This window comes from Neodiprion lecontei, chromosome 3 (genome assembly GCF_021901455.1).
Source record: "Neodiprion lecontei isolate iyNeoLeco1 chromosome 3, iyNeoLeco1.1, whole genome shotgun sequence".
Lineage (NCBI taxonomy): Eukaryota > Metazoa > Arthropoda > Insecta > Hymenoptera > Diprionidae > Neodiprion > Neodiprion lecontei.
The window spans coordinates 21941946-21967249 of record NC_060262.1 but is presented as its reverse complement, the minus strand read 5'-3'; the positions used below and the strand labels follow the sequence as shown (position 1 = coordinate 21967249).

The window sequence follows — 25304 nt, the reverse complement described above, 5'->3', positions numbered from 1 at the left end:
TAAATGTGCATCAATCCAAGGTTTAACTATACTCGTTCATCTTCCTTTGATGCGGAATAGCAAAACATAACTATGAGTATCTTGCGATAACGGTAGTACGTACAGCCGACAGGGCCAAAATTGATTCTGCGGAGAATGTTGCGTTGGAAACAGGATTCAATGATTTGAAATTCATCGGATTACTCCCCTTGAAAATCGGTTATTGAAAAACAACCGTTGATTTTTCAATAATGTTATTTACTTAATTCTGAACATTTCAGAATTTGCCCTGTAAGGAAGATATTTTTTACTGTCTTTATCCGGCGGTCGGGCAGTAGGGTAGGGCAGGGTAGGAGGTGTTCAGAGGTGGTAGGAGGCGGTAAGAGATGTTAGGAGATGGTAGGAGGTTTTCGGAGGTGGTAGGAGGTGGTTGAGGAGGACGAGGGGGAGGAAGCGAAGGATTCACGTACTCACTCCGTACTGACTCAATCTCAAGCTTATATGCCGACACTACTTAGGCTGCTACGAATGTCGGTGCGAGCCCGTTAGATAGAGTCGATAGAGCAGAAAATCCCTGCACTTCCATGCCCACCTGGGCCCACTTGCCCGCCGAAAACTGGGCACAAGAATTTACCTAGAGGTAACGTCTTTATATTCTCCAGTCAACGACTTCATCTAAAAATCGAAATGTAACACATACATAGGTATGTATATATTATACATAACTGTGCAGTGAATAGTACTTGAAGTTGATTGCAATAGTACTCATAGACAGAGGGAACGCATTGCATCGCGAATATCGCATTTTCAATCATCTTTCGCTGTGTAGCATATTTGAATTACGCGCCGGCTGAATTTTATTCTCGACCTTTTCGACAATTTCTCGACGGTCTAATGACGTCACTACAGCCATGACTACGGCGGGCGAGTGGCCAATTCGCGGACATAACGTTACGTCTAAAACGACCGCATTCAATTGGCTCGGCAGCACACGGGAAAAAGGAATAGACGAAATTAGTGTCACTCATGTCAATCGTGTCATGCCATGTCAAATCATATGGAAATATGTGTGAAAAATAACTACCTAATCTTATCTAACCTGCGAAGGTCCCAGTGAGGTGCCCGCAAGATCATCAAACTTGACAGTTCAATCGTTCAAAGATTTGTATAAAAGTTTGCAACGATTGGATTAATATCACATAATTGAGTATGGCCTGGCTCTCAGGACTTGCAGGAAAAGCGGAAAATCTCCTTAACAAAATTGATCAGAATACTGCAGCAGTGTTGAGCAAGGAAAAACAAGAATCAGAGTCTCACTCTCTATTGACGGAGGTGACATGGGTTCCCCCTCATTCGTAAGCCATCTGAAAACACTTTATATTTGTTGAATCACAATTTTATCTTATTGACGTGATCATTAGGCACAGAAAAGTGGTGTCATGGAATGTTTCTTTTAGCGGTTCACCGAATAAACCTGCACTCTCGTCTTCTCCAACATCTCCGCTACATTCGAGTGTACCTCAAGTACGCTCGACGCCAAATCTGAGGACTTTAACACCTTTAAAATCAAAAGTTTCTCGAGATGAAGAGCTGATCACGTTTTTAAATACACCTACTACAACGCCAACCAAAGCTATAATTACCGACCATGTTACGGCTCCAGCAACGCCTCTGTCAATCTGTGTTGAACCTCCAACTGACAACACTGATTCGATATCTGAAATGTCGATAAGGAGTGGCCAGATCAGCCCGGTTCTTTCTCATGCCTCTGTTGATGTGCCTGAAAACGATTTGGTCAACACAGAACATAATCATCTTGATTTGGAAACTCAAAATATAATTTTAAGAAACGAAATTGAAGCCTTAAACCATGAGCTAAATCTGATTACGCACAGGGCTCATTCTTCTGAAAGTGGTGAGTGTAAGAAATTCATCTGTTCAATTGATTTCTGTTGTCGAACAAGTTCGAATATATTTTTTTTCTGTACCCTCGTTGCGCACAGAGTGCAACGAAATACGTCACAGATTGGGAATTCTTCAACGAGAGTTTGAGCACAAGTTTGACAGCCAAAAATTGGAGAATGAGACTCTTGTTAAATCTTCCAAAGATTCGGATTTGCGAAAGGATTTAAAATCTGCACAGAGAAATTTGGAGGAAAAAGATGAACAGCTCGACAAACAGCAAACCGATCATCAGAAAGAAATTCATTTTCTGAAAGAGAAATTAATCTGCTCAGAGAATAAACGGGCAGAGATTGCTAAACAATTGACCGAATCTCAATCGGTGTTGGAGAGAAATAGATTAGAGTTATCTTCGACTAGATCCGAGTTGGAACAGCACAGAGCTAGAGCACTAAAGACACTACAGGAAAAAGAAAAACTGATTGCAGAGCTCAGAGGAAATGCTACCATTGGATTAGATGATGTGACTCTTATGGAATTGGACCAAATCAGGTAAAGACTAATGTTTTGAAAAATTTAATACCATATGAGTATTACGATTGGATAGAATGCTTGAATAATTACATGAGTCTCGATTTTCTTTGTATTTTGTGACAGAGATTGTAATCAATAATTCTTTAACTCTCCCCTACCTTTACAGGCAAGAGCGTGAAGCTTTGAGGGAAGAAAATCAACAGTTGTGTGACCAGCTACGAATAGCACGGGAAGAATTGGTAAATGCAGATACTAAATTGGAGCAAAGTAGGCAAGACACTGCCATGGCAGCGGTACAAATTCAAGAGACACTTGCGTTAGAAAGAAATCGTCGCCTGGCTGTCGAAGAGGATTCACGGCATCATGCCGAGGTACGTTATAAGCAATGAGTAACGAATATATGTAAAACCCTGTGGATATCTATATGATTTTATTATTTTCATGGGAAAATGATTTTCAGGAACTCAGGTCCCTCCAGGAGGAAGTATCTCGTCAGCGCAATGCTCTAGCTTCGAAGTTACAAAAGCAAGAGACAGAAATTTCGAGGCTTAGGTCGCAACTTTCAGCTGCTTTAACACCCAGCAGCGAAGTTGAATCAAGATTATCCACACTGACGCAGACCCTTGTCCTAAAGCAACAAGCGCTAGAAAGCCTGACCACGGAAAGAAACGCCCTGCGCTTGCAGCTTGAAAAAATTGAGGTAATCATCTCAATAGCCACAAGTATTCGATGAGTAGTGCTATGACTATTCAAAACTTATTCCGTTCTATACCAGCACCAGCACAGAGATGTCATTGGAAATCTGAGGAAAAATATACCTTATGACCACATTAATGACACAGACGACGCCAAAGCACAAGTACCATCATTTTTGCTAGAGACACCTTTCGATACCGGCGTTGCCAGGCGTGTAAAAAGAGCTTATTCGTCTCTGGATGCCGTCAGCGTTCGTACAGGAGTATTTCTGAGACGTTATCCACTGGCAAGGATTCTGGTGCTTGTTTATATGGTTAGTATTCATTGAAGCTACCCCACGATTGCGTGACAACACCGTTTGACTTGGATGGAACATGTCTGGATATTGTTTTCCAAATTCTTTCTTGCAGGTTCTTTTACACTTCTGGGTCCTTGTGGTCCTATTTTCACATTCCCCAGAGGCACATTGATTTCATGCTACAAATCTCAAAGTTTTCATTCAGGATGGAATCTGACAAAAACGGGCTGGCAAGACAATGGAATCTGTTATCGAGTTATTCAAGGGGTAAATCACCGGACGAAAATGTGTACACTACATCTCTTTTTCTAAAAATCTCCCGTCATTCCTCAACATCTCCCAACATCTTCCGACATCTCTCAACATCACCCGACTTTTCCCCACATTTCCTCGTACTGTCGCAGTGCCGGCGTTTGGGTAGGGCGCGTTTGGGCAATTCCCCGGGGCGCCAAGTCTATAGGGGCGCCGGTGCCTAGTGAATAAAGAAAGCGAATAAAGAAGGAAGTAGATTAGGGAGCCGTTTCTGTTTCTCAGAAAAATGGTCTTTTTTGCGCACCATTAAAAAAAAAAAAAAACCGAGAAGAACTTACAGGCATCTGTGTTAATCTCCAACGAAAGCTTGCAGTTGATTCCGATTGTGACACAGTACATGTATTGTCTAACGAAGCTCATTAGCCTCAACTTGTACATTCCGTATTAAGGTGTTTCAACCTAAAGAAATTTTTTTTTCAGCGTTGCTCCCTCTTAAAACTATTGTTAATGTTGACAAACAAATTCCCTGCAAAGTTGAGCAAAACGAAATCTCAAAAGCGGGACCTATAAATCTTGTCCGATTAGGCTCAAATTTCCAGAGGATTTTTTTCATCATAAACAACAGTTTCATGAGAAAGCAGCACTGAAAGAATAATTTTTTTCTATGGTGAACCACCCTAAGCAAATCTGGAAATTTAGTCGAGAAATTTCTGTTTTCATGGTCTCAATCACTTGTACGAGTTGTACCAAAATTAGATAAAAAATATCTAAAATCAATCTAGTATTCGAAAACAAGCCATATGTGTATTAGGTATACGATAAATGATACATTGTATTCTCGATTGTATTCCAATGTGTCCGTACTATTTAAATTCAACGTACATGCGATTACAATTACAATTACAACAGAATCTAATATGTACATAATTGTACATAATAAAATAAGGGAATACTTTGTATAAATAGAGAACAATGAACAAGAATCGCGATTTTTTTATAGTATCAAATATTTTACTCTTAGTTTCATTGTTACGGTAATAGAATATACAACAAGAATTTTGTTGAATCGACCGCGTGATCAGACGTGGGTATTTTGCGTGACAGTTTTTTCTCACCACCAAAGAATAAGAAATTTTCAGGATTATTCACGAATACACCAAGATAATCCGATAGTTCTTCCTTTGGCGAAACATTCTTCAACTCACTTTTAATGAATCGCTCGATTTCTAATGCATCACTTTCAGATATATTTCCTAGCAATTCATTATTCGCAAAACCGTGTGGAGTCAATTGTTTTTTTACGTGCGAAGGAATGTCATTTCAAATTCACTTTCAATGCTGTCGAAAAAATCGCTCGCAGTTTCAGCCATTTTTATTGACAAATTAGCGCAATCAATCGCGTGGTCAAAACGTACGCGCCTTGCAAATGTGCACGCTGTAATTAATCCGTGTCGACACCTTCCAGTGTCACTCCTCCCAACTCTTCCACATTCTGCGACATTTACCGAATTCTTCCGATATCTTTCAACATCCGGCACATCTGATCCACATCTCACCCATATCTCACCACAGCTCACCACATCTCCTAAGATTTCTTCACATTTCATCCACATCTCCACAGATCGCATAACATCTCCTCGTACATCCTTGTACCTCCGATACATTTCCAGCCTCGTATACACCAAACTTACCCGGTGATTTATCCCTCGGAGTTATTACTTCAAGGATGTTGTAAATAAGCACTGTAGATTTTCTATACTGGGACACTGAGGTAATAGAACAACGATATTCGTTGATGAAATATTTTTTTAATTGGTAGGTATATAGTGTCTTAAGTATAAGGTATATGTATTGTATAACAACTAAAAACAAATTTAAATTATATAATTGTAAAATTGGTAATACTATCAAGGTTATAAACGAGAAGATGTACACGATGCATCGTACACTCCATAAATAATTAATTGATAATAAATAAATAAATTATAAACAATCGAATTCTTCATACAGCTAATGACTACGTTTTAAAACTACTGCCAAACGTAATTAATTTTCTCCTGCACTTGTTCACATTATATATTTATTATGATTAGAAAGAAAAAACGTTGGTAATGCTGATAAGCATTTTACTACATTGCGTAATTACACCTCATGCAAGCTAATCCAACACCAGTATACTTTGTTGTTTTTCCTTTCTTCTCTTTTAAATTATTTACTTATTGCATTGTTAGTGAAACATTTTTTGTATAAATTCTTTTCCCATTCCATTCTTCGAATGGGTATTTTGCAATGAACTTTATCAGGACATTTTGTTTAGTACATTGAGATCACCAAGATATAATGAAAATAATAATAACAATATAATTCGAAAGATCGCACTTTCATGGTGTTTTTGGTTATTGATCAAATTTGATTTGGCTTTTCTTACTCAGATATAATTTATTATAAGGTATTAAGGTATGTATTATATTTTTTATATTAGAAAACAGACGTCTAGACCATAAGTTGTAAGCTAATTATGGTAAGCCCCAAGGCTTGATATGCTGGAAGCTACATAGTTTTATAATGTTAAATCTAATCCTAATATCCTAATGCATATATTATATAACCTGCGTGTAAACTGTCACTACCCCATCACTGCAGTATACACAACACAGGCACTTATCAGTGCAGTGTATGTAACTGACAATAGTTTACAGACTTTAGAATTTAAACATTGAGTCACAGAGAGCCTAGATTGGCACGCAAATGAACAAATTACATATCATCAACGTATACAATTGAGAATTGAGCTTATTAATCACGCGTCATTCGTAAATATCGCGATAATTCATCCTTGATTTTGCTTATCGATCAATCTATTTGGAAAAAAATATTTCTACTGTGCTTTCTCAATGCATCTAACACTAACAATCTGAACTCATAGTCGAGTAGCCCATCATTCCATGATATTTTTTTGTAAAAATAATCACGACACATATCCTGTTATAAATATAAATCGAAAACTACCGATAGATCGTGCTATAAAATCAACGGCAATAAAATTCTTGCTAGATCACGGTTGTCTGACGCGAATAAAGGATGTAAATCAGGAACTCGGATAAGTGTTGTACAGTTAACTAATTATAGTAAAATGAATCGACAAAGTTGAGTCGATTTTTTATATCACATATGTTCGATTGAGTGCCAATGAGAAATAGATCTTATCTCCTAAAGTACTACTATACATATGTATGATTATCGCACAATCACAAAGTACACGTGTATGTCTACTATATCTATAATGTATATATGTAAGTATATGTATGTATGTATACAATCAAGTTTATCGAGTCCTACATTGCTTTTTGCACCTGATATTATCATCATTATTATTATTGTTATTGATATTATCATTCATCGACAAAATCTATTACTCATCATATTTATTTATTTTATTATTATCGGAGTCATGTAATCGAACGCGTTTCCCCTGCGAGAATCTATAGATTTTAATGAATTATTATTCGCCAATCTCCGGTGCGATACGTTATATCCTAAAGCCGTGTAAGTATAATAAAGCTATGGAGAACGTAGGCATCTAAGTAGGATCAAGTTATCTGTGAAGATGGCTATACGTATTTACTAGTAGGAATTGTGATGCGCGTATTTCGGTAAAATGTATAGTATTTATATGCTTATGGTATATCTATGTAGTATACTTGTTTTTCACTGGATTTTAATATTGAATTTACAGACGTATCGCATTGGCTGGAATCTGATCGTAGTCAACGAATTCTCGTTGCCAGGTAGTTTCATAATACGTTGCCAAATTGGATTTTGATATTCAAACAAAAACATGTAATTATCGTTTCATAATTGTTACATGGGTGCAAAGAAAATAACTATAATGAAATTCCTGCAAATTGAACCGGCGCGCTTAGTCTTCGCTATATAATCACAAGGCATATATTCATTCTCGAGGCATTTTTGTGTCCACATATCGAAGTGGCAGATATACGAGTTGCAAAAAAAAAAAATATACCTGTACGTACGACACGTTCATGCGTTCAAAAATTTTGGAGGCTAGTTTAAAGGCGTGTAACACGAAACCCGTTGAACTCTCGTTATAACGAGACCTCACGACCTTAACTATGATCGCACCTCAATTCGAGTCATATAACGTTACGAATATAATATAATGTAGTATAGTATAATATGATATAATATTGAATTACACGACTCGCCGGCGAGACCGAGTACACAGCGCGATTTCTCTTACAGAGACCTTTACATGGGATATCAGAGACGCGAGTTAATTAGTTTAGACGATGTAACGGGAGAACGACGATCAGGATCTATCTTATGAGCTTGAAACTTTGGGATCCTGGGTAACTTTTTGGGCGGCCTCGTAATAATCGTCCGAGGAACAGTCAGAGCTCCCATCGTTGTCCACACTCGGTACCGACATGGTGGAATATCCGGTTGACGAGTCCGGAGTAGGCGGAGGTGTAGGTCTGGATAAAAAGACTTCGAAGTTTGAGGACACCGCGGTATCGAGGCACGGAGAAACTTCAGGTTTTTCTGGTTTGCTGCTGCTGTTCTCAGGGTTGCTCATAACCGAACGGATGAACTCCCGGGTTTCGGAACGCAGCGCGTTCACCCGTTTCTGCAGCATGTGGTTGCGCCGAACGAGAATCATGGTCCGGGCGACGATGTCCAGCAGACCTGAAAGGCAGAATTATGTAAGATACTACGAAGAGAATTCGAATTCGAAATATCAATTTGCACAATCGATTATTGGTAGTTTACGATTAATCGACTAATCGCAATTTTTTATGTAATGCTAAACCAAATATTGGATTATTGAATCACTTGTGAACTAGAATTATGTTCCCTTAAGATCATGGGTTCAAAAACGAAATGACGTGGAGAGTACCGGAGCGGAGAGGCAATACAAACACAAACAGACGAACAGATGCTTTTGCGACCCAGACGTCGAAACCTGAAGCCCTTGACCCTCCAACAACCCTTAGTCTCTTAGCATCATTAGAAAAATAAAAACGGTCCTTCCTCGTACATTTCAAATAAAAGCCGAAGATAAGATGTATATAATTCGCCGTGTTTAAATATTATTTATCATCCCATTTTCCTACAAAGATATCAAGAAACTTTTGTTCGTACGAGAATAACGACAGAAAACGTATATTCCTGCAACTTGGAAATCAATGACAAGAAAACATGTTCTGGTATTATTGTTGCGTAAGAAAACAATTTTTTCAGCGACATGTGTTTAGCTTTGCGGGTAGAACTATACGAGCCGCGACGATGCGTATGGTTTGTAGATAATAGACAAACTAAAAGTGACATTTTATTCTATCGGTAATGACTGACCACAGCAGACAATGATTTTGAAATGCATAGAGTTAAATTATTTTTTACGAATCGTTGTTATACTGAGTACCGACCTTCTCGCTGGGCAAAAAATGATCGCCAATGTTCGGTCAGGTGATCCGTAGACGACGTCCTGGCGTTCGATGCGAGACAACTTCTCGTTGGATAAAACGAGCTTGTCGGGCATGTCGGTTCCCATACCGGACTCGGAGGTGGAGACAACGAACCGAGTCGATTGTTTTCGGGGTGATTAAAAATCCGCTTTATTTCCAACCGTTGTTGCTCCCTTACGATCCCATTATTTAAAGTGCGTTGACGACGCCGTATGTAAGAGCCAGCACCGTTCTGATCGTGCATTGATAATTCCGGTACACAAATCGTTGGCGCCATTCTCGATGTATGGATATATCTGCAATGAAAAAAATAACGGTAATAGATGAATAAATTTGCTGTAACGAAAATTGTATAGCATAATTTCCGAGAAATATCGTCGAATTATGAAATACAAATTTTATCTTATTAAATATAAAATTGTTTTTTTTATTTCATCCAATTTTGTACGACGAAGAAACCAACACTGGAGTTTCGAACCAAATGTGTAATTATTACATATCGATAACTAAAATTGAACTAATTACTGTATATATTTTGTATATACCGTGTATATATGCCGTTTGTTTTTAGTCAAATAAAAAAAAATTGAAAAAAAAAAAACACAAATCCCGTGGTGAACTTTCTTCTACACCGTTAGACAGATGAATTTTTCTTATGGTTAGCAATGGTAACGGTCGCGGTTGCAGCTCAGGTTGAACACAAAAAAGGCGTGCGGTTGAGCACAGGCTTCGCGGATGACTCGATCGTTATTGATTTCGCCTTGTATTTTATCTAGTGCAACTCGACGCCGTTCCATATGACCGATTATTCGTACTGTAGTAGCCACATAAGCGTGTAACTCGTGCACTTTAAGAGCATGGGTATAGCGGTTAACGTGATTGGCAAAAAAAAAATTTTGATACAGAAAGTTGTAAGACGAAAGTTCAAAGGTGCAATTTAAATTTATTATGAATTAAATTTTATCGCACCAATGTACCGTTTACTAAGAATACGGAATTATTAACAACTCTTTCGGATATCGTGGTGTTTGTACACTTTTTCAACGCCAAATGTTCAATCGTGTGGTTTGTTATCCGATTATGACGATCTGCTCGTTTTCCTCGCAGCTAAATTTCATAAGAATCGTATAACGGGGATTTCTTCTTTAGCTTTCTAGTTCAATAATAAACTATAGTACAATCACTGACAATGATCGTCGAGTTATAAACGAGAAAGTTATGTCTGCACTGTGAAAACCATAGCTGTTGACAAAAATCTGTTTCAGACGATTTAATAAGAACACTGCGAATGAAATAAGTAAATCAATTTCATCAAAGTGGGCAAGCAATACATCGTTTTCGGCATTGAAAAACCTGGCCGGTGATACGATCTTGCTGATGAGGTTGATAATTCAAAAATTTCGCGATCAGGTCCAGTTGCACCCGTTTTATACCTTTTTACAATCTTTTTCGACCAACGTAAGCAACAATTCATCAGTATCATTAGTATACCCGCTATAATGTGACAATGAATCGGTCGGAGGCAATTGGAAAAAAGATCGTTAAGAAAACCTCCAGCAACTTTTCGTGCGACAATGATAGTGAACATTTTTAGTGTATAATTGAAATGAATCTGAGAAAATTTGGATAACACCAGCTAAGATGTTAATGATTTGAGACATGGTTTTATAATTGGAATGTTCAAAGTGATTAGACTCTGGTCTTCTTCATCCGATTATAATGTTTTCGGATGTATTTTGTTCAACGTATGCATCCCCATACATTGCCTCAAAGTATTAGAGAAAAAGTCATCTCCAGAGTGGATAAAAAGAGATTTCTGTAAATATGGTGCACCAGATATTTTCAGCAATTACATTTACGTGTGAAAACTGTACTATAATTTAAGATTTCTTAAAGAGCTATACGTTCAATCAAATTTTTACTCATTTCAATCACAAATTTTCTTGATACAAAGTTCACATCATATCAAGGAACTCGAACCGTGTCATCTTGAACAAATTGATAGTCAGCACGATTTCGTCCGAAAAAATTATTTCGTTGAATCCGGTAAGTATTGGATTGGCCGAATTTCATTGTAGCATTTAATTGAACGAAACGAATATCACACGACTAAAATAATCCCTTCCCACCGTGTCAATTTTACTTGTCACAAATATCATTGCTGAAAATTTTTCGAACGATTTTTCCCCTCTTCCTGACTTTCGAACGAGACAGACGGATCGATTAATCCCCAATACTTTGCACAGTACAATATCAAATATCTCTTTCGAATATCTCGTCGACGAGAAAATAAACGCGGAATGCTAGGTTGAAAATGGTTAGGGAGTGGGTGACTGTCGCGCGCGTGGATGCGAGGGGCTGCTGAACTCATAAACGATTACCTCGAGGGTAGTTTCCGGGTTGAGTTTAGGGGAAGGGGGTTAAATGCGGGGGGATTTCGAGGGTCGGCGAGGGGAGAGGAGGCCCGAACAGGCAACAGAGAAAGAGAGAGAAGGAGCGAGGAAGCTCTGGAGGGGATGAAACCTGGTATCGGCCTTGAACCCTGCGGGGGCACACGTGCAGAACATCGCACCGGGAGGCGGACGGCCGGCCGACCTCCTTATATCTTCCGGGATCCAAGTTTCGTGGCTTAGTCTCGGGAAAAGTTACTTCCGTTCTTTAATCGCGTCGATGTATCAATTCTCTACAGCAAAATCTTGGAGGTTGCGTACATCCGGCGCGGATGCTGCCAACGACGAGTACCTATACGGGAATTAGGTACATCGCTATTCGGTTATCGCAGCACTCCAAATTAACATTTTACAACAATACTTTATAGTAATAGTTATTTTCATCACATCTAACGTGAGAAGGATCAAAATCGTTTCCCATTTTTATGGTTCATATTCTCAGAATATGCGCAATAAATTTGTCATATTCTGTGTAATTGATTTTTTTTCTTTGTTTTCTTTTTTTTTTTATATCAACGACACCGATCGTCTTCCTATCCGACTGTAACATGTTTAACCCTAGACGATGTAGGTATATGAAAGTCAATTTTCAAAGACTGTTTTTAACAAAGAAAAATGCAAAGAAACGCGAAATAACGACTTTTTACAAACAAAAAAAAACTCTATACTTATTTCTAATCAACGATTGAAAAAATTCAAACGCTGTTTTAAATTAGGTACGATATACCATCGGTATAAAAAATATCGCCGTTTCATTCGCTCAAAAAAGTATATTTATTTGATGATACGAATGTGGTCAGTTTCAGAAGATTCGGACATATGATACGTTGAGGATAATTCGGTAAAAAGAGTTTTTTTTTTCCAATCATTATTGGTACATGTTCGTTCAATAATTGTCGAAATATATCAAATGCGAACGAATAATAATCTACGTTGTATTTTTCTTATGCTCGAGCAAAGCAAACAAGACGCGTCGTTGTTTTGTGCATGTCACACACGGCTCGTGGACAGGTGTCGCGAAACCCCCTGACCTCAGATCTAGGACAAAAAGGTCATTGCACCCGACCTTTAGCAAATGTATACTTCATAATAGTGGGATAAGTGTACCTTTCTGGCTGAAACAAAAGAACTGAAATCGACATAGCGTCACAATTAACTAACGTAAAAGAGCACGTAGGGTCCGATTGGACCTCAAATGTTCTTCCGCTAAACATCGACAATTGGGTACTTTAATTAATCAAATTATGGAGCCCGATAACACCGCGTGCAATTTTAGTAGCGTACTTTCAAATGTAAACGGGGTCCGTACGGACCCCATAAACTCCTTGCAGGGATATTATTACCTTTGTCTGTGAATAAGTATAATACTTACGGAGCATCATAGGCACATGTATCTGTGTTATCATAGATAGGTTTGTTGTGACTGGCACAAGCCGTTTGAAAATAATGTAAATATATACACGATATATTTATACGATGCATATTATGTATACATAGATAGGATGAGATTCTCCGACAATGGTGAGTCAGCTGATTTAGTCACGCAGAGACTTCGCGTATTGTAACACATTGAAATTCAGGATGTATAACTATATTACGGTATACGTGAAATTCTATCAAAATAAATACTATATAGATACGTACATACTGTATATACATATATATATATATATATATATATATATATATATATATATATTTACTGTTTACTATATCAGAGATCTGCGCTGCGTGTCGAAACCAAGGCAGATGTTCCAATCTATCCGTATATGACTGCAATGTATACAAGGAAACGAACTCGTCAGGAATCAAAGCGGAGCAATGAAAAATGCGATTCGCTGTTGGTTTTGAATTATTCAAATCATACGCGTCTAGATGAGGAGAAATCGAAATAGAAAAAGAGACAGAAGGGTATATATATATATATATATATATCTAGATAGATACCTATAGGAGTTCTGGTGAAATTGCTCTTTTATAAAGTCTTATCTGCATTCTTACTTACTTTGTGTAATGTAATCTTTGCCAAATTTTCGGTAAATTGTGAAATAGGAAGAATATTCCTTATGTACGTGTTTTTTGTGAATTTCCCGGCTATCCTGTATTTCAGGGTTTTAGCTAGCCTTTAATTTTTATTAATCTATAGCTATCTTCCACAATTTCTCAAAATTACTCCGCTTCCATTTTCTTCCCAAAATTTCTAGACCATATTAATTTATATAGAATTTATTTGATCGCCAAGTGATTCGAAAATTCCGACAAAACACTCATAATATTTACCTATCTACTATATCTGTATAGAGTTACTTTTACCGGCGATGAAAAGAATTCAATTGTTTCTACTGACAGTTTTATTAGCATCAAATAAACGCACTAAAGCCATTCGGTCGGAACCTTGTTGCAATCATACAAATCGACTAAATTGATTTCAGATATTTTTTCCTCCCCTCTGCGTCGTGCCGTTGTAAAAAAAATACCGCGATTAATTTTTTAAATTAATCCTTCCATCGACCGATCAACCAATCGGCTCTTTATCGATTAATCGTACATTCCATTTCCCGATTAATTGGAAAAAAGCAGAGACAATTAAAGTCTACAGTAAACAGATTCGAATTGCACAACCCCATAAATATAAACATGGGCAAAAAGTGCAACGGCCACCAACCGGTCTTGACACGTGCCTTTACGACAGGCGGCTCTCGGGTCGCAAACAGTCAAAGCGACTAGCTGCCAAGCACGGAGTGGGAAAGCGCAACGCGAGAAAAACGAGCCCATGTCGACACGTGGCCTCCTCCTCCCCCCCACCGCCCGCCACTCTTGCCCCGACCCGCTCGGCTGCTAGAAGCGGAGAACTCCTGTTATATGCGAGGATGACTGAGGATGACCCGCGCCCGGTGAACGTAAAGCGAGCGAGGCTGATGGTGGATCCGCTGACACGTGCGAGTGACGTGCGAGTGGAATTCGCGTATATCGAACCGAGTTACACATTATATACCCTTGAAGCAAATGAGAACGTCGGCGCTCTAATTGCTTTTACCTCGACGAGACGATTTTTTCCGCTCCTGTGCCACGCGACTTGTTGGCGATTTATGTACATGCATATATATATATATATATACATTATACGTAAAACCCAGTCACGTGGCGTCTTGGCCGTTTTGAACCAACGAGAAGCCTTTCGCTTCTACTAAGGCTGTTCCACGATCTCCGTGAAGCCTCTGTATACTCGTTATTTGCCACGTGATGGTGATTGTTATCATCGTGCCATTGCGGTGATGAAATTTCATTGAAAAAACTCTCGATGTATAATACAGGTGTATATACAAGGTACACATGGATTTTCTACAATAATGAACAAGAAATTTGATAGGATTTTAATTTTCATTTTCTATTCTTATTTGCATAAAAAAAAATAATAATAATTGAAAAAAAAATGCAGAAATTGTATAATAGAATTCATGCAGCAGATGAATTTATCTGCGATGAAATCTGTTGGAAAATTCTCGAATTTCCCATTCGTCTCCAACAATGATGTAAAGCGTATACGTGTGTATTTATCCTAACAATAAATTATACTGTACGTGGACGTATTTCCGAGGTCGGTTTTACGTTCGCGAGCGTAACGTCGAAATGCGTACAAAAGGCCAACGTGCCAGAATGTACTTATGTATACAATATACATAGAATTTTGTGGGGATACATAAGGTAAAATGCATATGTATCGATCGACCGCGAATGAGAATTATCGGTTAAAGTAAGCAGTGGTATGCCTATGGTAGGTGTATTTACACGTGGGTGTACAAAATTGTATATATTGGTACATAGTTTTATACACATATGTATAATTAAAGATATATATTCATTGGAGTCACGTTAGAGACGCGTGTTTGTCGTTAACGAGTTTCAACTTCTCTCATACATTATAAATATACTTTTATTAGCTAGAAAAATAAAAGAAAAAAAAAAAAAAAAAGTTGAAAAAATTTACCCGAGACGTGAAACACGGATCCTCGGTGAAAAGACATAAATACATTAGTCAGATTTATTTCGTCAGATTGGTTTTATTTCTTATTCTATATTATATTATTTTACGCTACATATTTTCCTTTCGGTAATAAGTGAAATTTTAATATAGGTATATATTAAACACAGTGTCAGAGAAGCGGCTGATTTCACAGAGAATTACTGGACCCTCCTTATATGCAACACGGTTATTCTTCGTGTGATGCAGGAACTAACGTGACGGGCAAGAAATAAATTGTATACTACATTATGTAAATATTACAGGTCTGGAATCCCCAGATCACAAAGCCGCGTTCACATCGCGCGGGTTACTGTATATACTAATCACGTGGAATTGAGATTAATGATACATGGGAGAAAGGAAGATGGGAAACATAAATAATAAAGAAATTGAAACAGACAGAGAGAGAAATAGAATTTTTAGAATTAAAAAACAAAGAACCGCTGCATTCGTTTAGAAGAAAGAAAGAAAAAGTAAACGGGCAAATCTCATATTTCTCCCCGTTATGCTTAACTGTGTGTATACATATTTATAGGAACACGCATTCAGGATTTTGTATACGCGGTGACAAAAAAACGTGCGTCTGGACAACGCGATTGAGTAATTTCGTTGCTCGTTAAGGAGTAAGCACGCCATTTTTTAGTCGGCGATTAGTTGAGGTATATAGAGATACGATGTAGTAAAAGAAAGTAGATTGGCTACTATTCGATTTTTCCGATGAAATTTATCGAATCGGTCATTATTGAATAAATCTTTCCGACCGACGAGCCATTCACTTTGAAATCAAATGAAACATTGATTTCGATACTATCATGCGATTTTCATTGAGTTTCAGTTTATACCAAGAGAGTTCCGGAAGTTCTAGACAATTTCCAATGATTTACGGATTGAATAGAATTACAGGAAATGACAGCAGATGACCGAAAATTGCCTGTATAGAACGCTGAGAAGTCATAGGAAACGAATGAAAATCAACGAAAACACAATACATATTGAAATAGAAATCAACAGAAATAACAATGAATTGAAACCATTTGGTCCGTGACATCATTTTTTTGATGCTATCATCACGTGATTCCAAGTGATTCGAAATGATTTCCAACAACTTAAATTATCTAGATCAATTCCCGCGTTATTCGAAAGAATATTCCAGTTATCTGTAAATTTTTATTTTATCTTTTATACAACTTGATTTCCGACTCTTATAAGTGTATCCAGGTTCCCACAAGAAGAACGTGCCCATCGATTCCTGACGGTGAAATTCAAATTTACGCGAGAATCCGCGACACGGACCCGGAATAATGGTGTGAAAATTGCAATCATGGATCGAAAATCAATTCGAATCGTTCATCACCCCGACCGTAAGGTCGTCTTTTATAGGCGTTAGCCGAGTTTCTGGAAAGAAGTTTGCGTGGATCTCGCGGGTTAAAACCACGTGAGACCCCCCCCCCCCCATAACTGACACAACTCTCCGTCTCGTTCCCCGCACGCCGACGCTTTAACGCCGGCGTCCCGTTTCACCGCGTCGCCTCGCTTTCCTTGTCCTGGCTATCGCGCGCACGTGGCTCCAAGTTCGATGCCCCTTAAAACGTCGCCCGGAGCGCAAGATTGGTAGGTGGGTTGGTAGGTGGGTGGGTTGGATACCTCTGAGCACAGGATCAAGGATATGGGGGTAACCACTGATCCTGCTATGCCTGGATCTTTTTGCGAAAAATATTTTACGAACGATCGAATTACTTCTGGATTTCAATACAGTGAAACCTTTTGTCAATCCTGTTAAATAGATTTTGACTAATGGTAATGTATATATATTTTTTTAACGATCCATTGTAAATTTATGTATTATAGTACCTGTGCTATAATTCTCCATTTGACGTTGTTTGTTATTTGAGTGAAAACTTCTTCATCACGGGAGTGATTTGAAACTCCATGTAACGAAACGAAACTACTATCTATGAAGCGAATAATTATTCCACTCCTGATACTGCATTCTCCTCATTCTCTCGCAGTTTAGTTTCTGAAGGTTTCACTTCTACCACGTGTGAACTGCCCACATGTTTTTTGTTTCTTACACTTATACAATGGGCTCCATAATTTTTTGGAATTGGACAAACTCATAACTTGATTGCAACAAGTTAAATTGCTTGAAAATAATTAAGTGTTCAACTGTTTCAATTAAAATTTACAGTCCTCAAACATTTGCGTTGTGTTAATAAGGAGATCGTTGAAGGAAACATGCTGTACAAATTTTTTTTGTACCAGCAGATTTCAATTAATTCAATCTTACGTGGACAAAACTTTTCAATTTGTAGTTGTTCACATTTTTTAATAGGAATAATCATGGAATGTTATTATCACCTTCTGCAATCAAGGAGCAGATATAAAAATGCAAGGAACATTAAGTTTTTCAACAATAATCGTTATTTCGCGACTTCACAATCGTCTGTAAATCAGTGAACCGTACACTGGAAAATAAATAGTTGAATCCAAGAGAGTCTTAAATCCAATACTCCTTAACAGACATTCAATTATTTTAAGTAGTTATTTACTTGTAGCAAGTAAAGTTTATCTGAAATAGAATTTTTTTTTATCGCAATAATCCAGTACTTTTTATTATTTTTCATTTGTTTTTTTTTTGTATCGATAAATTACCTGCTTCAGAGTATGGGAATAAATATTATCTTGGATCTAACTATTTTTTTCTTTCCACCGTATGAATATAGCCAAATATATTAATACTTCGAAAACTCAGCATCTTAGTGTCAATGGCTCATGCCAAAGTTGAAAAATAGCCGTACACAAATCGTTGTTGCATGCAGTGTTTCGTTACGATACCGTATAATAACATCAACCTCGAGTGAAATAATAAACTATAACTGATTCGATGCATATAACGTATAATACAATTAGTCATCATCCATCAACGCACTCCATTGTACTACTAATTGCGAACTAAATCGCATGTACGTACAAGTGCAGATTACGTTGTTTGAGATGGGGGAAGCCATTGCGCGATAATGTAAATATTGATTAAACTCGGGAGCTTCGGAACGTGGTGGAGTTTATCATCGCGAATTAATTCGAAAAAATATTACATGCGCGAGTGTGTGCGTGCGTACGCGCGACACGTGCGTTCCGGTTAACCAAGTCGTGTGTATTCGCGTAACGTATATAACGTATACCCTACGTGCGCGATAATACGCCGGATAAGACGCCGGACCTGCGGCTGCATGGTTGAGCGACGGTGGAGGGAGTATCGGGAAATGTGGGCCACACGTGGCGATAGCGCGCGATTCCAATGACTAAACTACGTACGTATCTACGTATGCGCAATACGTTGGGTACCCACTGTTCCCACATGCCAGCCGATCAGGAACGACTTCACCTTGTTCCGTAAAGTCGGGTGACCTCCGCGTCTAGGTTGCGGATGCCTCCCACGAGCATCGCGTTTGAATTTTGATAGAAAACGTAATGCAGTTGGCCTTACAGACTTTGCACGGTAAGGGGAGCTGGAGAGTCGGAGGAAAATTGCAGTATTCTGTTATACCGACTCAAATTGACATTATAAATTGACCATAAGCAATAGAATTCCCCCGAACGCATTCGGACCCCCATCCAGCCGGAGGAAATTGTAGCCCAGAGATGAACGTCTTTACGTATCTTCAGTCAACGCCACTGCAGGGTGAATTTTTATAAGTACGGGCGATCTTGATTTTATTGTACCAAGATCGATTCGAAAGGTCTGAAAAATCGAACATTTAAACAGCCGCGATGCCTGTGGTCTGTACGCTATGATTACGTTGGTATGATTATGTCGACCAATGATAATACGCACGTGGAGCTGACATAATTTGAAACTACGAAAGTATACTTTACACTTACAAGTATACTTCCATATTATGGCACTGTGAAGTCAGCTACACGTGCCTATTATCATTGGTCGACGTAATCATTCCAACGTAATCATAGCGCATAGACCAGACGCGATGCTCTTTATTATTTCGATTTTGCATGAATCGATATTTCTTCACGCTTAGTAACCGACTAGTTGTTTCTGATGCATTCTTTCCGACTTGCGTTTGTGCGGTATATTGGTTACGCATATTGCAAATTATTAGTTAAAATATTATACGCGTAGAAATGGTCTGCATTGTATAAGAAATATTGTGTGTGATATGGATTGGTGCAGTAATTTTACATTTCATTTCATTTTACGTAAATTCGAAAGAATCTATATTTCAATTATACTTTTATATTTTAACGTAAAATTGTTGAAAATTGCCAAAATAACGCTTGTTCTTTACATTTTCATAAGACCTTGAAAAATGCCCTGTAAATTCCGGTGTGGAGTTCTAGAGATTATATAATTGTAGAAAAACCCGACTGAAACAGTGAATAATGTTTTATTGCAATGTTTTTTTTTTTTGCACGATTCAGATGCTAAAGCGATTTAGGCCAAATCGATTCTTTGGGCCGATTTCTGGTTCAACCAATTTTTGGGCTGGTGCAAATATTTTGTACCACACAAAGAAAGGATTTGTTGAAATTACCAAATATGGCAATCGAATTTCGAGAAGGAAATGTCTTTTTGAATCAAATGTTATTATTTACAAATATGTCTGTATATTCTTTCCCCATAATAAAGTAACGTATTTAGTAATAACAAAATTTGTTTTTTGCTACGAGATTTGTACACTACTATGAGAACTATTGCAGTAACTGCACGATGTCGTATGAAAATGGCGATGTGTATAAAAAAAAACTGCCGATCAAAAACAATTGAAGATAAAAAATTCGCGGTTGCATAATACATCCTGCGATTTCTCACCCTTGAAACTTAACCCTGTATGATGGCTAATGATTGAGAGCCAGGCGGTTAATCGATTAATCGATGAAGCCATAGTTCAAAGTAACGATTTTTAATCGGTATACTCGGAATTAATCGGTTAGTCGGTTATTTAAAAACCGATTAATTGAATACACACGTCAGAAGTTAGTATTTGATCGAATATACCAATATTCGACCGATCTTTCTTACGTATTAATCAGTAATCTTTTCGGCCAGGTTGCGGCCTTAATCTGAGTTCATATACGGCAGCGTAGGTATAATTTTAATATACCATAATAGTAGAGTTTTCGTGATAAGTTCATTGACGCGTATGCTTTCGGGTTCTTGATTAGTTATATAGCTTTGGTGAAACTGTGGCCCGGTTTTTATACCCCATCGAGTACTACTGGTCTGTCGATCGCTTTACTACGCCATTTGCATAAATTTTAATTTTTATCCCGCGTGGAACGTTTTCAATTTTCTCGCACAACCGAAAGTTATCGGTATTATAATTAGGGACCGTGTTACTGTTATTTCGCGTGTTTGATTCGTCTTATTTTCAAATGAATATTAAGGACGACGCTTGTAAGGCGGCGTGAAATGCCAACGATATGCCGTTGGCACCAAACCTTTCGAAACGCAGAACTCGCGATGGTTTTCAGCTTGGTGTACTTGAAATTTTGCTAAAACTGTACGAACAAAACGGTTCGTTGTTTGCGGATTGCTATAGATTGCCCGTTATCACAATATCTTATAAAATCGCGCGCGTGATTTTCTGTTATACGCAAACGTTGGACTTATTTTATTTCCGAGAAGCTCGGAATTTCTCTTTGAGCTCTACGTACTATTCGTTCAGCATCGTTGCGACAAGATAATTGTTTCCATGAAAGGTACCAATCTTTTCTGAAAACTCACAAGATGTCGTCCATGAATAGATTTTACACTGAAACTGTGTCAGAAGCCTATAAGAATAAATTTGCATGTTTAATACAGACTCGAAAAGAAAAATGACTAAAATAATATAATCCCGTCTTATTTACTTCAAAAAAGGTTTCATCGAATCTATACAACAATTTATCCACATCAATGAATATATTTTGACCTCGTCACTCTGGCAATTGATTCGAATCTTTTTATCACAATTAAGGGGGTCGTCTAGTGTGAAAGCTGTCTCTTTTAAAGGTTTTTGGGTATTTTTTTTTAAGAGAAACCATTCAACTAAAATTTTTCTTATTATGTTTATTGACGTTTAAACAAACTTTGTAAATTTCTTGGAGTCGAAGTATTAAATATATCCTAACGTATACTGCCCGATAGGAATGTAAGTAAAGAAGTTTAAACGTGAATCTCAAAAAGCATTAGATCGATTCTGCTCAAATTATTGCAGCATCTTTATTATACTATACCCATCACGTGAACTAGCATAATCACGATTGCTTTGGTAGTTTTTTTTTACAAGAATAAAAAAAAAAATAAAATAAAAAAGGAGAGATTTGAACTTTTGTTCCGTTTGTTTAACTCGTAAAATATAAACTACCAAAGCAATCATGATTAGCCTAGTTCGCGCGATAGGTATTGTTATAATGAACATGCTGTAAAAATTTAAACAGGATCGGTCTAGTGCTTTTTGAGATATCATGTCTATACTTTTTTCCCCTTATATTCCTATCGGGCAGTATACATTAGGTTATATTTAATACTTCCACTCCTAAAAATGTACAAAGTTTTTTTTAAATGTCAATAAATATAATGTGTAAGTTATGAGAAATTTTATATCAATGGTATGACTAAAAAAAAATGCTTAAAAAAACTTTAAAAAGACAGCCTTAACACTGGAAGACCCATTTAAGAAACGAATTAATTTTGTACTATCTAGATAAAGAAAATCGTCCATAATTTCATAATCAATTGAAAAAAAAAATAAGTACATATTTTACTGAACATCTTCACATTTTGCCGCAGAAAAATCTTCTTTTACGGACTTCTGCAAAGTCATTTAAATGTACACATATCAGGTATTTCAACATTTTCTTACAATTAATTTCCATATCATATTGTATGTATTGTACATAATATATTTTGTGCGATTTCGATACTGTGCGCAATTACCTACTGGCGCGTATATCAGAGAATTATGCTAATAGGTATAATTGAGCAATTGCTTGCAGCTAATTACAGTTCAATTGATCGTTGGCCTGGGTGGTAATGTCTTCGTTACGAATTAGTACGACCAGGAATGACTTATGAAATTATTGCTGGAAAAGAAATAACGTTCTAAAAAAAAAAAAATCGTACCTATAGCTGTTTTCAAAAAATCTTCAAAAATTCACCGCCTACACCCTCTGCAATCTCCAAACTGCAGTAAGTCGTCCCGTCGATCGATGTAGATCACCTGTGGCGCCCACGTTTCCGTTTTATATCGTTTATAGTATCTTCGTTAGCGTCTTTTTCCCGCGCTATTTTTTGAGTGTAATTTTTAATAGTTATTTAGATATTTTTCCGGATCCGTGAATGGTGGAAAGTAAATAAAGTTGAGTGACACTATCTTGGGAATACTTTGCGGGTAACGAGAATAGTTTCGACTATCTATGCACATACGATGATAGTTATAGATGTATATAGGAAAGACTTACTAGTGCGATATTCTTTAAATATATTCTACAATAATTTGTGTATAATATGTGAGATATGTAGTACACGGGGGATTAAACGCTGACCTATTCCTAACCTGAAAATATTGCTTATGGAAGTTTAATATTATACCAGACTTTTTTACGTATATATAATACCGGGACGGAACTGTCCTGTACTTCTCTCTCTCTCTCTCTCTCTTTCTCTCTCTCTCTCTCTCTCTCTCTCTCTCTCTCTCTCCTCTCTCTCTCTCCTCTCTCTCTCTCTCTCTCCTCCCTCCCTCACTCTCTCTCTCTCTCCTCTCTCTCTCTCGCGCTCTCTCTTTGTTTCCTTTTTCTTTTGTTTATCTCATAAAACTATAGGTCAAGCGTTAACCTGCCAGAACGATGTCAAAGAAAATCTGTATGTACATGTGTCGGAACGTTTTATTATACAATTAGTTTTATCTCCGTATATCGTATAGCGCGTTTATAATTGCCCGTTTAAACAACCGTTTTTACAACGTACTTTGGAATCAGTTCGCGGCAAAGTACGAGTATATTTGAATACAGACGCGCACTCGTAGCTACGTAATACGGTCTTATAATATTGCAGCGTTCTGGTTTGTTCAAGGAGCGCACTGCACCGTTCGAAGGTTTGCGGTCGACTGAGGAATACGCGCCATGTTCGAAAGCTCGTGGAAATACTAACACCACAGCGGTGTAGAAAGGCATGTACCGCCGTACATAGAAACCATGGATTTGTAGGCACCCGCTTATACGTATATAGATATACTGCTAATAATCATGATAACGAATGTGCGGCACGTGTATCCCCTCCAATGAGGGTAGGATGGATTTCGCAAAAGGTGCGCGCGCCCGCTTCGCCCAACCGCGACGCCCTGACGTTACACACGCATACACCCATATACATGTACACTCGAGGGCAATGAATCCGAGACAGCTACTTTTTTTACACTAGACAGTTATGTTGGCAGCACTGAGAAACCTAGAGCGTCATAGTCGGCCGAGCGCGAAACAAACTCAATCTCAATAAACGTAACATAACCCACGACCGTCGAATCTAACCTTAAAATACCGCGGGGATAATGACTTGTTAGATTGACACGTCAATTCTAAGGTTAGATTCGACGGTCGTGGGTTATGTTACGTTTATTGAGATTGAGTTTGTTTCGCGCTCGGCAGCTAATGGCGTTGTAGGTTTCTCTGTGCTACCAACATAACTGTCTAGTGTAAATAAAAAAAAAACACGCGTGCAGTTCACACGTGGTAGAAGTGAAACCTTCAGAAACTAAACTGCGAGAGAATGAGAAGAATGCAGTATCAGGAATGGAATAATTATTCGTTTCATCGACAGTCGTTTCGTTTCGTTACATCGACAGTAGTTTCATTTTGTTTCGTCGAGTTTCAAATCACTCCCGTGCTGAAGAAGTTGTCACCAACGGCGCTAAAGTTTTCACTTCAAAAATTAGACGTTTCGGATTCACTGTCCCCAGGTGTACATGCCTGATAGTATGCACACACCTATATATACGATGCGTACATGCGTAAAGGCACGCGCACGTGTACATCTATCCGCGTAGCTCGACACGCGCGTTACTCGCCAATATCGCATATTATAGTTACGATACGACGTCGGGAACTCCCGTAGAGCTAGCCGCGAATCCGTTCCTCTCTACACTCGCTCGTCTGTCAAGTCGCACCGACCGGACGAGATGGGACGAGCCCCTAGCGTCTCGCTCTATTCACTTGTAGATTCGAAAAAAGGAAGCCCAAGCGATCAACGGCCTCGGCGGCTCCCACGTCAATATTGTACTCGCAATCAGTACGAGGGAAATCGGAACACCTTGATTGCCGTTGATGATAGGTTGCATGCAACGATCCCACCGCACTTCGTTTCGCCGTTATGCATTCGCATGACATCAACAGCTAATTGCCCGTGTGATCACGTCCACCGTTTTTTTCCCCTCTTCTTCCGACGTTGCAGCTTTGTTCAGCAGAACAGACCTGAAACGACATCGGCGCTGACCCGTAACGATGGACCAAGCGATAGTTCTACATATGAACTACTGTACGGAATATGGTGTATACCAATTGCATGTACACCGAAAGTTTTCTACGAAACTCGCCGATCAATGCCAGCAGATAAGCAACCGAAGCTACTTTTTGTATTACAGCATATATTCGAAGTTTTGCAAAAGTCTCCCGGCATAAATATGTATAGA

General features: G+C 38.1%; 2 protein-coding genes across 7 annotated transcripts; one reads left to right on the top strand and one right to left on the bottom strand.

The window, feature by feature from the left end:
• Nucleotides 1-901: 901 nt before the first annotated feature.
• LOC107216929 (golgin-84) lies at nucleotides 902-6518 on the top strand. The gene is made up of 7 exons (XM_015654267.2): nucleotides 902-1334; nucleotides 1437-1894; nucleotides 1983-2433; nucleotides 2582-2786; nucleotides 2876-3115; nucleotides 3191-3424; nucleotides 3522-6518. The coding sequence occupies exons 1-7, from the start codon at nucleotides 1189-1191 to the stop codon at nucleotides 3579-3581; spliced, it is 1794 nt and encodes a 597-aa protein (XP_015509753.1). The 5' UTR covers nucleotides 902-1188; the 3' UTR covers nucleotides 3582-6518.
• Nucleotides 5450-23739, bottom strand: LOC107216958. Of its 6 annotated transcripts, XM_046735597.1 has the most exons (5): nucleotides 23456-23739; nucleotides 23083-23177; nucleotides 22745-22905; nucleotides 9109-9443; nucleotides 5450-8368 (listed from the first exon to the last, which is right to left on the bottom strand). In XM_046735597.1, the coding sequence occupies exons 4-5, from the start codon at nucleotides 9422-9424 to the stop codon at nucleotides 8004-8006; spliced, it is 681 nt and encodes a 226-aa protein (XP_046591553.1). In that variant the 5' UTR covers nucleotides 9425-9443; nucleotides 22745-22905; nucleotides 23083-23177; nucleotides 23456-23739; the 3' UTR covers nucleotides 5450-8003. The 6 variants fall into 6 exon arrangements, with proteins under 6 accessions (XP_046591553.1, XP_046591551.1, XP_015509786.1 ...); XM_046735595.1 differs by lacking the exon at nucleotides 23083-23177 and having other exon boundaries at nucleotides 22745-23035; XM_015654300.2 differs by lacking the exon at nucleotides 23083-23177.
• Between the last annotated feature and the right edge of the window lie 1565 nt (nucleotides 23740-25304).

Excerpts from the sequence above, each read along its gene's own strand:
- LOC107216929 (XM_015654267.2), top strand. The coding sequence starts at position 1,189 with ATGGCCTGGCTCTCAGGACTTGCAGGAAAAGCGGAAAATCTCCTTAAC. Across the intron at positions 2,787-2,875 it reads ATTCACGGCATCATGCCGAG|GAACTCAGGTCCCTCCAGGA; the intron begins GTACGTTATAAG and ends AATGATTTTCAG. Across the intron at positions 3,425-3,521 it reads TTCTGGTGCTTGTTTATATG|GTTCTTTTACACTTCTGGGT; the intron begins GTTAGTATTCAT and ends TCTTTCTTGCAG.
- LOC107216958 (XM_046735597.1), bottom strand. The coding sequence starts at position 9,424 with ATGGCGCCAACGATTTGTGTACCGGAATTATCAATGCACGATCAGAAC. Across the intron at positions 8,369-9,108 it reads ATTTTTTGCCCAGCGAGAAG|GTCTGCTGGACATCGTCGCC; the intron begins GTCGGTACTCAG and ends TCTGCCTTTCAG.